Source organism: Cryptotermes secundus, unplaced genomic scaffold (genome assembly GCF_002891405.2).
Source record: "Cryptotermes secundus unplaced genomic scaffold, Csec_1.0 scaffold43, whole genome shotgun sequence".
In the NCBI taxonomy this organism is placed as follows: Eukaryota; Metazoa; Arthropoda; class Insecta; order Blattodea; family Kalotermitidae; genus Cryptotermes; species Cryptotermes secundus.
Genome location: NW_019723298.1, coordinates 196,689 through 211,119, shown reverse-complemented (window position 1 = coordinate 211,119; position 14,431 = coordinate 196,689). Strand labels below are relative to the sequence as shown.

Genomic DNA, 14,431 nt, shown 5'->3' with positions numbered 1-14,431 from the left:
GGAGTAGTTTACCTCCGGTTTGTTTATTTATATATATATATGTGTGTGTGTGTTGGAAAGTTCCCAGACTAGGTCAAAAAAGAAATGCTGGCTTAATTTACTCAATTTTGGCTGCTATCTCCTTCAAAATGGTCTCCTTGTGAATGCATATAGTGATTCCATTGTTTTTCACACATTTCAAAAGCACCGCAAAAGTCATTTTCCTTAATGCTGTCGAGTACTGCTTGAGGCTCCCTTTGAATGTCAGACACTGTTTTAAAACATTGTCCCTTCAGTTTCATTTTCAATTTGAGAAACAAAGTGAAATCACGGGAGGCTAAGCCAGCTGAATAGAGAGGATGGGGAATAATAACTGTGTTGCTGCTAGTCACAAACTCTGTGGTTTTCAGGGATGTGTGGGCAGGCACATTGTCATTGCGGAGCCAGTTGTGGTTGTGCCAAATTTCTGGTCTTTTTTTTTTGTTCCACATTTTTGCTCAAGCATCTCAAAATGTCACAGTAAAAGTCAGAGTTGACCATAGTGTTAGGAGGAACAAATTCATGGCGAACAATCCCCTTCATGGGGGGGGGACTGCCGCTTCTTTTTCTGCACTTGGTGATTGTGGGCTCTTCCAGCGCAATGATTGTTGCTTTGTTTCTGGATCATAAAAGTAAATCCAACTTTTGTCACACATTATGATTCTAGATATGAAAGTCTGGTCCTCATTAGCCTTCCCTCATATCTTGAGACACACATTTATGCGCTGCTGCTTTTGATCATCTGTCAAAAGTCAGGGACCAAACTTCGCAGCAATGCAGCATATGTTCAAGTTTTCTGTTAAGATCTCCTGGCAAACACCATAACTGAACCCAGTGGTGTTTGTGAGCTTATGGATTGTATGGTGGTGGTCTTCATGACGAGCTCTCAAATTTTTTCAACATTTTTTGTTAGGTTGCTGGTGCTTGGTTGCCATGAACGTTCGTCTTCAACTGACACTCGAGTGGCCTTGATACGCGAATGCCATTCAAAAACTGCTGTCCAGCCTAAAGATTGTTCTCCAAAAGCCTCACAAAGCATTTCAAGGGTTTCGGTAGTGGATTTACCGAGTTTCACACAAAACTTGATGCAGACACATTGCTCGATTTTGCCAGCCATTGCAGACAAAATAAATCACAAAGTCAAAAAAGCACTCATGTAAAAACAATGCGTTTTCACAGCGCGGTGTCAAGTGGCAGACTGATGAAATAGGCTTTTGGAAGTGTGACCTTGGCCTCCTCTCTCATCTTTCATTGAGGCTGTTACAACGATAACAGTCTGGAAACTTCCCGATATACGTACAAACCTGATTTAAAGTAGGCTAAACTCAATAAGGTTTTTTTCTTAACTACATTTGCATTCTGGAGACCATGGCTGATTGTTGATTATTAAAGCCTGAAAAGGTACTCATAGCATCATTTCTGTTCGAGCATCTCAAAAACTGTAAGACCTAAAGAAAGTGTATTTTGATATAACATATGCTTAATTTTCCCCTCCACTTTTTTACACATTTTTCTCTCTGATAAATATTAGTGAGATATGTGCAGGAAAGTATGCATGTCTTCATGCAAAGTGGTCATTAAAACTATCAGATGTAAATGGAATTTGAAATGGCTTCACAGCTTTTCATAAATTCTCCAATAGAATATTTAAATTAATTTCGTCTAGCAGTTCTCCAGCTATTTTATAGCTACAGAGAGACAGACAGACAGACAAAGAGAAAGACAGCAGACAGAAATATGACGTGAGTGAACTTACTAGGTGTTCCAGAGGCTTTTGAACATTCCTAACAAGAACATATATATAACCAATGCACTGCTCTGTATTACTTTTAAAGTAATCCTCAAATTTACCTTATCAGATGATGCACCAGCATCCCTCCTGGCAACAGGTTGGATTGGTTCTTCAGGCAGCGTTCGGTTTAGACCCTGAGGCCAGACTTTGTGTGTGGCCATGTGCTTCTTCACGTTAGATTTCTGTGAGAAGGCCCGCCCACATACAACACACTGAAAGGGTTTCTCGCCCGTGTGGCTTCGCAAGTGCTGCTGCAAGTCAAAATTCTTGGCAAACTGTTTGCTGCAGTACCTGCACCTCAACTGTGAACAAACCAGTTGACATGAAATTTGAAGGGAGACGCCTGTGGTTCTGTCTTGCTACAACTTACAGTGATGAAGGAGAAAACCTGGATTTCTTTTATTTATTTATGGTTTAGTTAGCAATCTGTTAATAGCTTAGAATATACATCACTGAATGGTGGGATGATTAGTGAATATGCACTGAAAATGACATGGAAGGAAGAGGTCCTAACCTGTGATATTATGACGATATTTGTATGGAGGTACTGAGGTAAACATGGAAAACCGGGGTAAGATTCCCACCAGGTCTCCAGGCTGAGATTTTCACTGGCGATGTTCCAAATATGAATAAAACTATATCAGTAGATACCTTGAGAGTTTTAGTTGTCTGTTGAATGTCAGTACTATCCTCCGCTTTTATTTGCTGTGGTTCCTGTGGCTCCACTATACTGTTGAGCAAAACTTCTCCATCACCAGTTGTAGGCTGGGACTGCTGTGCCACGATATCCTGCGTTGTGAATTCCACAGTACCTGTGGTGGTGTTTAGGAACTCCAGATTAGTTTCTGTATTGCTGGTATACTCCACGATCTTGCTGTTGCCATCACTCAGTTCTGCATCTGACTGCTGTTGCTGCTGGATGCCACCTGGAGCTATAAACGTCCCCTCGGTAAGAATGATTGGCTGGCCTTCAAGAGTTGTCACATTGAAGTTACCACTTGTCCCAACTCCAGACAGAGACTTAAGTGAACTGCTTGATTCTCCAGAGGTTAGAAATGTTCCAGTCTGTATTACATGTGACAGGGAAGGAAGAACCTGTTAAAACACATTTTTAATTGAAAATATAAGTGTCCGAAGGTGCATTACATTGCAGGAGGAAGAGCATGCTGAATATTTTAACAATATTTTTAAATTGGGAAAATGACAGGGAACAAGAACTTAAGGAAACATAATGATCGAGAAGTCAGAAACTTTCTAGTTTTTTACTATATGGAACAGAGGAGGAACATATTTTTAAATTGGGAAGTTAGGAATGCTCCAGCCTGTATTACTTAGGACATAAAAAAGAGTCAGTAAACATATGTTTAAATTCTGAAGTTCAAAATTTATTAGTCAAAAAAAACTAGCTGGTTTAATTTAAAAACTGGATACTTAATGAGATCTGGCAATGGGGAAAGCAATCCCACTTTGCAGACCTCATAATGACCTTACAGTTAGGTCAATTAATTCAACTTCTGACACTGCCAGCAATCATCTTAAAGTATGCAAGTCTGATAACCCTAAAACATCCTGCAAACATTCCTTCAATCTGTAGTATGTTTACAGTTATATAACACCAAGTGAGCAGATCATGTTCTCATCCCATCCTTACCTGAGGTCTGAGCCAGCATGATACTATACTTCCGTGATACAATGATCTGCTGTAGACTGTGCTATTACAGGGTAATTTCCTATTGCTATGAGCAACTGTACATAATATACTCATTATCATCATCTTTTATAGTCTTACCAAATAATTTCACAAACTACATTTTGAGCTATGCCATAAGCAACCCATGACTTTCCCCTCTCCATCTATCCAGAAGTTTTCACTTCTACTGCCTTCACCACACTGAGCAGCTTCTGTTCACTCATGTCTTAGTTCTCAAATCAGCAATAATGCAGATGTGCTGAAATGTCTGGTGAAGGTCAGCTTTCATCCCTCTAATAGGTGAGTGGTGTTTTCTAAAATTGGCTGGTGAGTTTTAAATTTCGTTTTAGGCCTAATCTGCTGCATCCATCTCCAGGCTATTCTTCAGATTGTTTCTGCTGACTGACCAAACAAATCCTCCACCATGGTGCTATCTAATATTTTGCTACATGTTTCATTATTACTCTTGTCAAATGGTATTCTCTTATTGGACCTAGCCTTGTGCTGTCTGCTGGCTATGTAAGCAAAGAAAAACTTCTTCAAAATTGATATACAAAACTGTAACTGTAAGAGCTTCCTGTGTATGCTAAGCGGCCTCCGTAGTCTAGGGGTAACGTTCCCACCTCATGACTCAAGGTACGCGGGTTCAAACCCAGTGGAGGTTGTGGAATTTTTGAGGGCGGAAAAATTCAGGGAACAAGTCCTCCAGGAGGGACTTTAAGCCGTGGGTCCCGTTTCGTTGGTTTTCGGCATGTAAAAGATCCTCATGTCTCTAGGAGACCTCTGAGCAAAATTAGGCAAAGTTTCCCACCCAAGTAGTTTCCAATGCCTCCAGTAGATGGGGGAAGTATCAGGTACCGAGGGCCGACATCGTTGGCTGAACGGGGCTGATAGCAAGCACCAGTACCGGTAGGGTATGGCGACTGGTAGAATATCAAAGGGGGACGTACAATAGACTATTAGTCACGGTGCATGGGGAATCCCACCCCCTCCAATAATAATAATAATAATAATAATAATAATAATAATAATAATAATAATAAATACTGTGTATGCTATGGGCCTTGTTCACTGTATGTACTTCATTTCTTTTAATACACTCCCACTTGGTATCAAGGCAGTTGGGTACACTGATTCATTGGCAATGTTTCTTTCACTGTGATAGTCTTGAATAGCAATTACATGTGCAAGAAAGGTGAGCAGTTAGAGGAGGTGGTGGCCTTCCCCTTTACTTACCACTCCTCCTTTTCTTTCATCTTCCCAATCTTCCCATTTCCCTTACACAAGATGAAACTTTCACCTACAGCTAGGTTCTGAATGTACCATACTTAATCTATTCACAGGTCTTCATTGCATACACATATGAATAATAAAATTCGTAGCAGGCAAGAATTCTATCTGAAAATACCAAAAGTTCTGTACAACAATCCCTTGTTAATGATGAGTTATGTTCATGAAAAAAATTGCAAATGGAAAAACTGCAGTCAGAAACACAAGTTCCTTATGGGAACTTAAAAGAGTTAGGTAATTGAGGCTGCTGTTAACACTCATATTCACTAACAATTTAGGGGTTTTTCACTAAAATTGGTCAAGTTCTCTCTGTGCAACTACATCTAATAAAACAATTCACATTCACTGGAAACCAAGGATCCACAATGCTACATTTGGTACCACTGTATGTTCTACATTTCTGTGCTTTTTCCTACCTCCTTTATTTCCTTCTTAGCAACAGAACATGTAATTGGTGCACACCTTAGCAACCAGTTCTGGGAGTAGACATTATAAGAATACATAACAGAAGACACTAAAAGCTGTACAATAATGCTAATTTGGAAAACTCCTCTTGGATTACAACCCTGCCACCAGCCAATCTAAACCTCTTGGTGTGAAAGCCACTAATTTTTTCAGTATGCACACAATTAAAAACTACAGATACATAAATCAGCTATGGTTAGCAGAACTGGACACAGCTGGAGAGCTGTGGTTACTTGCAATCCGCAGTTGACAAGGGAACGCTGCACTTGACATTATAACATAAATTGTACCTTTACTAAATGATGCGAGAAAATGCATGTATTGGGACATACTTCTACATCTTCCCAAGAATTTAGAGAATTATCTATCAAAAGAATAGTACGAGAATGGACAGACATGGGAATGTCAAACCACTTTTAACAAATATGTCATGCCATCCTGAAGATGTCAAATTGGCAAAAAGTCCTAAAGAAACATACAGGAAAGTAAATGTACTTAAAAGTTTTTTAAAATGTTCTTATCCACAGCCTTTCATCTCTCTGGTTCAGTACTTCTCCTTTCACAATGAAATATTTTGAGAAATGTGAACTTGCATGGGTTCCAGTGCTGATATTGAGGGCACCATGGTCAATGCTGAAACTCAGAATGTCTGAGTCACTCAAAATGACGGGCTGCCCCACTTCAGCCCCATCACGCTCCTGCAGGGTGTGCGCATAGGTGTTCCCACCTCGCTCATCTCCTTCTTGCTGACCTCCATCCAGAGAAAGTCTTAAATTACTTGGCACCAATGGCTTCAGCCGCGAACCTGTAAAATAAGCTCATATAATTATATGACAAGAAAAACATCAACATAAATGTCCTACATATTAAAAATTCATACCCAAATTGTAGTACCAAATATTCTAAGGATGAATACTGTCTTGAGTTACTGGAGATGTCCAGTCATAGTTCCATGAAATCCCAGAATGAACCAGCCATTCCTTCCAGCATAGCATGAGCCTGAATATGTCACTGTGTTAGAAGTCTGCATCAGTATTTCACAACCATGTATGCATGATTTACAAGACTGCCTCATCATTTTCATAATGCATGTACCTTATGTAGCCTAAAGGAGCCATCTGAACTATATAGAGAATGGAGAAGCACTGCTCAGCCAAACTTTTCTGCTCTCTCCAGTGTCAGGTATTCAGTTTGAGGATGTGCACTGATGTGTTGAAGAATGATATATCTTTTATTTGGGCACTTATCATGAAGTGCTTAAATGAAGAAAAACTGCACTCATACTTTCCCATCTGAACAGGAAATCAACCAGTATTCATCCCAGAGAACTTTTCCCATAATTTTTCCAGCTGAGGGTAGGGGTTTGGACTGCCTCTGTGGTCTAGTGGTCAGAGTTCCTGGTTACAGATCCAGAGGTCCCAGGTTCAATTCCCGGCACTACCAGATTTTCTGAGAAGTAGTGGGTCTGGAACGGGGTCCACTCAGCCTCATGAAAGGAAAAGTAATGGCTCTGGTCTAGAACACTGAGATTAATGACCATGGGGATCCACTGCGCTGACCACGTGACACCCTCTATCCACAAAAGTTGACACTAACTTCACTGACAAACTGTGGTTGCTTGGTCGGTAGTTAGCTTGCAGTCTAAAAGGCCATGGAGTGGGTAGGGGTTTCATCATCATTGTTGTTGTTGTTGTTGTTGTTGTCATCGTCATTATCGTCTTCCTCCTCCTCCTTTGAAAAAGCTGCGTGATGGCATCCCTTGCTCCACCATTTTGTTTTGAGGTCAAAACAGTGGAACCAGCTTCAATCACCAGGCATTATGTCAAGCAGGAAGTCATCACCACTGGTAGCATGTCACTGAATCAAATGTGACGACACATCTACGTGTGCCCTTTTGGGCTTGTCCATCAGCAGTCAAGGAAACCAATAACAAACTTTCCGATATCCCATTTCTTTATTATCTCCTTGTGTGCTTGAGGCTAAACTGTGCTATGACTTCCCTAACCAGCACTCTTCAGTCTTCTGTGATGAGCACATCAAACCTTCTGCTTCTTGCATTCCATGGTGATGGTTATTGGTTGATGGGTGTGAAGCAGATCAGTAATGTCTCTGTTGCCATCTCTGAAGTGTTTTACCCAACATCAACACACTGCCGACATTCATTAAGGAATCTCCACAGACATGACAAGGTCAATCAATGATGTTTGCAGCAGAACTGTTCTCCTTCATGACGAATTCAATCACAGCACACCGACGGAGCAATACACTATTTACAGCCATTCTGTTACAGTGGATTACAGATAAGTTACTGGTGTACATGCACTGGACCTGCATTTTATATTGCAGAAAACAGACACATCTATCAGCTGTATAAGCCCTAAGCTTGTTATGTTGAAGAAAGAACATACATAACTGATGCTGCTCATTACTTATCCATAGTACAAAAGAGAATTGTGTGTAAAAAAATGGGAAGAAAGGTTCCTTCAATTTCAGTCAGTGGTAAAAAAATGTACTTGCATATCTTGCTATAATATACCATATTTTCAGTGGGTGATGGCATCCCCCCCCCCATCACCACCACACCACCAATCTTCATTATCTCCTCCTCCTTTAGGTGTCTCCACTTCATGTGCATTGTCTAGCAACTAAGCTTCTCTTTTAATGAAGTAACCCCATCCCCCCCCCATTTCTTTACATGTCTCCACTTAAAGGTGGTCATCTAGCAATTAAGCCCTTCTTCAAACACAGTGCAAACATGATTTAAATATTCCATCCTAACCCATTTTCAAGGCATTTAACTACAGACTACCTGACTATATAATGACCACAATCTAAATCTTCAATGCTGTGAAAATCTCAAATACTGGGAAATACTGTATATGCACACCCCACCAAAAAATCCTGTGACTTACACAAAACGTCTTGGAAATATTCATAAAAGCATGTAGTACCTTTGGAGATTGTGGTACCTTTCAGAACAGCGCCCTTTGTGAAAACAAGAACTGGAGTATTGGACCCATAATCTAGTTCATTTTGTGTGATATCAATATTATATGTAAGCATCCTGTTGCACTCTATACGATAAATGACATAAACTCCGTCCCAAGTGCAAACAATATATTATATGTCCCTGATCTTGCTCTCCTTTACGCTACATGTTTCGGCCTCAAACGGCCATCATCAGGTGTATACACTCACGTTGCTGTTACACTGCACTTAGTTTAAAATTTAACATTTAAAAACACATTGTTCCTTTCCTTGATATCATTTCATTTCAGGGGTTTGGAAAGAAGTTTACTTTGATGATGTCTATAAGTAATACTGGTCTGATTCTTTGCATACTGTTTCAAACAGTTCATCATTATACATTATACCCATAACCTCCTCTCCCTTTTTTGTATGATTTCTTAAAAAGTATCCCTGTAACAGGCCATGGAGGCCCATAGGGCTGTGACATGTTGATACGCCCACATTTTGTCTTGACAATCGGCTCACAGATGGTGGTGGGGTTGTCAGCCTTACGCGCTGGCTGCCCTTTAGCTCCCAGGAATATTCCTGGTACTTATTTCTGTTAAGAGACTGAGTCAACCCCAGGGTCATACTGCAGCTGGAAGGATTAGGTCAACTGAAAAATATCCACCTCACTGGGATTCAATCCTATGACCTTCCAGCTTGTGGTATAGTGCCTCAACCAACTATGCTACCGCGTATTTCTTACCACAGTAAAAACAGGATTGCCTCAAAATAACTCCGAACTTGAAGAAATGCCAATATTTTACCAACTAATCTTGTTGCCATTACACTTGCTAGTGACTGTTGGTACACTAGGAAGACCGAATTTCTGGTACTTTTGAAAAGGACTCTGTTTTTCACAGTCTCTTACCAAACAGCCATTTTGTACATATATACATGCCTCACTTCATATCTACTGCAGTCAATCATACCTGAAAGTTGCTCTCCAGAGACAGCATGTTCTTTTTTATGGCTCATAAACAGACAGAAAGAAGTGAATTGCTTCTTGCACTTGCCACACTGAAATACATCTTCTTCATCCAAAGTTATTGCATCTAAAATATAAACATTGTACTATGAGGTTTTGTTAAAGTATCTATGTACTTGTGATTTATTAAATAACACTGTCAGGAGCTCAGAATATGTAGAGTCAAGTGATTCGTAAATAATAAATTGGGAAGGATGCGAAAGGAAACAGTTGTAACTTAATTTGAGTTACCATTTGATGTGGAAATACCAAATGATTTGGAAAGGATTTTGAAGGAAGCTGTCATGGCCTAATTATGGTACCATCCTAGAATTTGGTTGGAGGGAATGAGGAAAATTACAACAAATTCAGTCAGGATAGCCAGTATCCTGGCTGATATTCAGACTGTACACATCCAGATTACAAGTCATAAGAGTTACTGTCTTAGTCTGCTTACTAAGGCTTAAAGTACCAATTACACAGTGTAACTGATGATGTCAGATGAGTTTAATTTAATTCTTGTCTGTAAGTTTCTATGGCCAGTGCCTAAAACATGTTCAGCTTTTGGGTTTCAGCCATGTTTAGTTAAAATAACTGTTTCTCATCACATTTGTGATTTGTGCATCATGATGATGATGTGGGAACTGCTCACATTCAAGCAAACGTTACAATGACAATGCAAGTATCATTGCTTAGCAATGGCGAGTAAACAGCCATTGCCAAGCAAAGTGAGTAAACAGCTATTCCTAAGCAAAGCCTACAACAATACAGGCAGTGATGTGTTTTCCATGCTGTCCGGTGCAAGATATGGCAATATAGAGTGGTGTGGGTGTTGCAAGCAGTAATCTTGTTGGTACTATCCTATTAGTCTTCAATTCTTCAAGTTCGTTATTGTATACTGTGCAACTATAATAAATGTTATAGAACAGTTCAACAAGTGGTTGTCTCTTCACATAACGACATCCCACAATGTGTTTAGCACTATAATAAGTTATTTTTTTGTAGTTATTCAGCTACTATCTTTAAAGTTATAGAATGGTCACAAACCACAACACAAGCCTGTAACCATCGCCTATCATAAACCAGATAAAACAAACTGACATTATCACAACCAATTTCTGAAAGATACCTGACTATCAAGTTTCCTCTTCAGACCTAATGCTGTGTTTTTACTGGTTTACTGAACGATACCTTATAAAGTGCACAGGATATTTAGCTTTGTGCTTTGGATATACAATCTGAATTATCACAGCATCATGAAGCACATAAGAACCAACATATCTATTAATTTTATACTTCACTCTGTAACTATACATTACACATAATTTTCTGTTAAGTGGTCACATAAGAACATATAATGCTATGTTCTAACTATCAGCAATATTTCACTATGATGAGTTATTTGTGCGTCTTCTAAAACAACTGTACAGAAGTATCACTACAAACTGAGCAAAAATTATTATTATTATGAAAACAATGAATTCACACCTTGATAGTTAAGATGTTTTAATTATGCGTGTCAAACACACATCCCTCGAAACTCTCAATAAACTGAAGTGAAGGTACAACAAAACATCAAATTTTACTGTGTAACCAACAATGTTTGGCAAGGGTTCCAATCTCAGAGTGTGCATACCCTACTGAACTATTATGTCCATGAAAATGCCTACTTCTGGATATTACATGTCATTTATTTATAACAGCACGTACTATAACGGTAGCTTATAGGATTAACTAACCTATAAGAACTTTAGAAATGTCAACTATTCTCCAATGCCATTCTGCGAAACTACGATGTCTACATTCTGCAATCATGTCACATTACACATTCCTTCTCATCAGTAACACATGAATTACTGTTATACGCTCGTAAGTGCTTACTGCATTTTAATACTTACTTGGTGGGCGAGAGACAAGAACTGTCGCTCCTGGTAAATGTTCGCTAGACAAAGTCGGAGGATCTAGTACAGACTGAACTGTCAGAGCCGCTTGGCTGTCTACGGGCGCGCCTGGAACCCAAAGAGACGGGAATAAACTTACAATATACTTCATATATATCGTTCTCATATGCTCCTTCATGTCTGAATATGGTTTCTCACCACCCAATGTCTCAAACAACAGATGAGCCATTCCAGACCTCCATCGGATGCCATTAACTGACCAGAATTCACAGTCTATCGATTCCAGCTTCCGGTCGGACATACGCAACACACTCGAATCACTGAACTCTATCACGGTCTCACGGTCTACTCTCGCTACCTCGCTACCCTCGCTACTCTCGGTGCTCTCGGTCCTCACGATCGCTCACGATCCTCACGGCCCATGGGTCAAGTGCGTCAAGAGGGTCAAGAGCGTCAAGAGCGCCAAGAGACCCACTGTAGAAGTGTTGAATGCTGTTCGGGCAAATAAAAATGGATTTCCGTCACACAAACGTTTTTTATTTATAGGTTCATAATACTGTCACGTGATGGAGTGACTATAGACGAGGTTTGGATTAGTAATCGGGTTTATTGAACACATACAAAACGTAAATACACATAACTGATACAATGTCACCGAGTTACACAGTACACATAGTCTTCTCAGCCTTCCCTAGCCGTTGCTTGGTAGCGGCGGACGCTCCCCTTCCTTTTGGGTTCCCGAACAGTCCCCGGCCTCAGCTACCAGCTTCTAGCAGCAACAGTTCACAACTGAACTGCAACAGTCCTGTAATTTACTTTCAGTCCAGTCCAATAAATAGGAGCCGGGATAGCCTAGTCAGTATAGCGACTGACTATAGGCTGGACGACCGAGGGCCCGGAGTTCAAGTCTGGGTAGGGTCAAGAATTTTCTCCACGTCGTCAGACCGGCTCTGGGGTCCACCCCACCTCTTATCCAATGGGTACCAGGGGGCTCCTTTCCCCGGGGGTAAAAAGGCAGGGGCGTGAAGTTTACCACTCACCTCCAGCTGATGCCGAGGTCAAGAAAATGTGAATCTATACATTCACTCCCCCATACGCCTTCTTGGTGTAGTGTTTAATTAGTTAAGCACAGGGACAACTTTACTTTACCAGCCCAGTAAATTGTTTCTGGCCCTCACCAGCACAGTTGTTCTTGGTTTCGGCCCTCTTCAGGGCACATGGTCTTATTTTTGTTGTTTCCAAACTTTTACGTGTTTTAAAATGGGGATTCCTTTTTGAAGAGAGGAGTCTGGCTACTGTTGGCCATTCCTCCTCTACTGATGAGTGACTCTGCTGGTGTTCACTCTCACTCTCTCGCTCTCTCACTCCTTTTCTACTTTCACTAACTGTCCTGCTTATAATATCTCAGCAAGGATCACACAGAAGGCATTAGTCGCCATGAAGCACAGAGCCATGAACCAGTCAACAAAGTTAAAAATTCTTTGTAGAAGGGGAAAAACCACATCTTCTTAACAGGCAAATTGAAAATTAACTAACTTGGAAAACTGCATACAACCTGTGCCAAAAGGAAGTGCTTCTTGCCGCCTCCTTGCTTGGCTTACTATTTAATCCTGAAGATGGAGGCAGTACATTATTCTGAAACACCTAATTTCTACAAGCTGCATGATGTTATATCCCAGAAGATAGTACTATTTTTATGTGCAGCTTGTGAGTACTGTCTCTACTCAGTGAGCCTTTGTTGGCTGTGATAACATCTGTGGTTAGCAACATAGAAGTATTTCATAGAAACTCTTGAGGTCCATGCATGATCATTGCAGGCCAGTTGTGTTCTAGTCTCCCAGAGGGAGTTGGCTAGGTTTGAATAAGCCTGTACAGCTACCTTCCATTACAGATTAAAGGTTAATCTATTTTAATCTAATTTTGTGTGTTCTTTGTTCAAAATGCATAAAATGAACTCCATTGGATATTCCACATATGTCTGCTCAACCCCATTTTCATTTTTGAAACTCTTTAATGTGTTCTGAATAAATGTGGCATTCTGGTTATATGTTAAAAGTTGTGTGAAATAAATTTAATTTATATATAATGCCACAAAAATGTGACATTATAGATTTTCTGAAACAGGTCATTGTATGGACATTGTTGCATGACATAGGACAGATCTCATTAAGGTACACCGTTTTCACATGAAACAGTTTTCCAGTATTGTGAATAACAATGCACAAGAAAAAATTGTAGGCTGGTTTATTTACATTAGTATTTTTTAATAGTTGGAAGGGTTGTTCTACTTTATTTCCTAAAATATGTCAATATGACCCTTTTTTGTTTTTGGGTCTGGTTTAATTTGTTTCTTTATGTCCAACTAGTGTCATTCCCATCTCACAAGTTTTAACTCCACTGTATTACTGAATGTAGAAAATTAAAAGGTCTGGCAATAGGGTGGGCCTCAGTCACACAACGTTTATAACACATTTCATGAAAACAGTCAGCTGTTTCAAAAGTTGGAGGGAGTTGGGACCTACAGACAGAATAGCAATCTCAAGAGCCTACTTTTCTTACAGAAGAGATACAAGCCAAAAATTGTCTCATTTGAGAAGCAACATAAAACATAGCTGGATTTTAGGTCTGTGGTTATGAAGAGCACTGTCTTCCAGTATGCTCTCTTGTGTTACTGGGTAGACGTTTGTTGACATTTCAGAGGTACATACTGCCTTAATCTTCAGGGTTGAAGAGAAGTGGTACACTTCTACCAGACTACACTGTGTCACATCCCTAAAGATAGTATCCTGTATGAGACACATCCTGCCCTCTACAAATTAAACTACAGATTTCTGAAGAAATATATCATAACTTAAAGTAATTACTCTTTACTTGTAAATACCTGAAAATCCTTTTTTACCCTTTATTATATATTCCCAAAGAAAATGGTATGAACTTCATGAAAAGCATGTGAATCCTTCAAAGTAAGTTGAAATTTACCTGGGACTGTCTGCTATCTCTTGGCAACAGACAGAATGTAACAGGTTACATTTTATATGGGCACAGGAACACAGGGGTAGGAAGCCATGAACTTACCAATTTTTGGGCAAAGCAGCACTCTGAAATGCCATTCCTAGGACCAGACCCTGCCTGTGGCATCTCATGTGGAACTGTCAGGCAGAGTAAGGGAAGAGTCTGGAAGAGTAGAAGACACTGGAATATTGGAAGTCTGTAACTGTACATATCCATATGAAGCTTCTTATTTCTGGATCCACCATACATGAAACTTGGGAGCCATTGCAAAAAGGAATCAGCTG

At 40.0% G+C, this 14,431-nt stretch overlaps 1 protein-coding gene across 4 annotated transcripts in view; it reads right to left on the bottom strand.

The window, feature by feature from the left end:
* LOC111861659 (zinc finger protein 341) overlaps positions 1–11,447 on the bottom strand; it is a 33,430-nt gene extending 21,983 nt beyond the window's left edge. For all 4 annotated transcript variants that reach the window (XR_002842287.2, XR_004512708.1, XM_023846405.2 and 1 more), the window contains exons 1-6: positions 11,334–11,447; positions 11,133–11,243; positions 9,200–9,322; positions 5,849–6,060; positions 2,462–2,905; positions 1,870–2,112 (exon numbers count right to left, since the gene is read on the bottom strand). Coding sequence is in view for 2 of the 4 variants with exons in the window: in XM_023846405.2 (XP_023702173.2) it covers positions 1,870–2,112; positions 2,462–2,905; positions 5,849–6,060; positions 9,200–9,322; positions 11,133–11,243; positions 11,334–11,436 (1,236 nt within the window). In the remaining 2 variants the exon portion in view is untranslated. The remainder of the gene's footprint in view (positions 1–1,869; positions 2,113–2,461; positions 2,906–5,848; positions 6,061–9,199; positions 9,323–11,132; positions 11,244–11,333) is intronic.
* Positions 11,448–14,431: the final 2,984 nt, after the last annotated feature.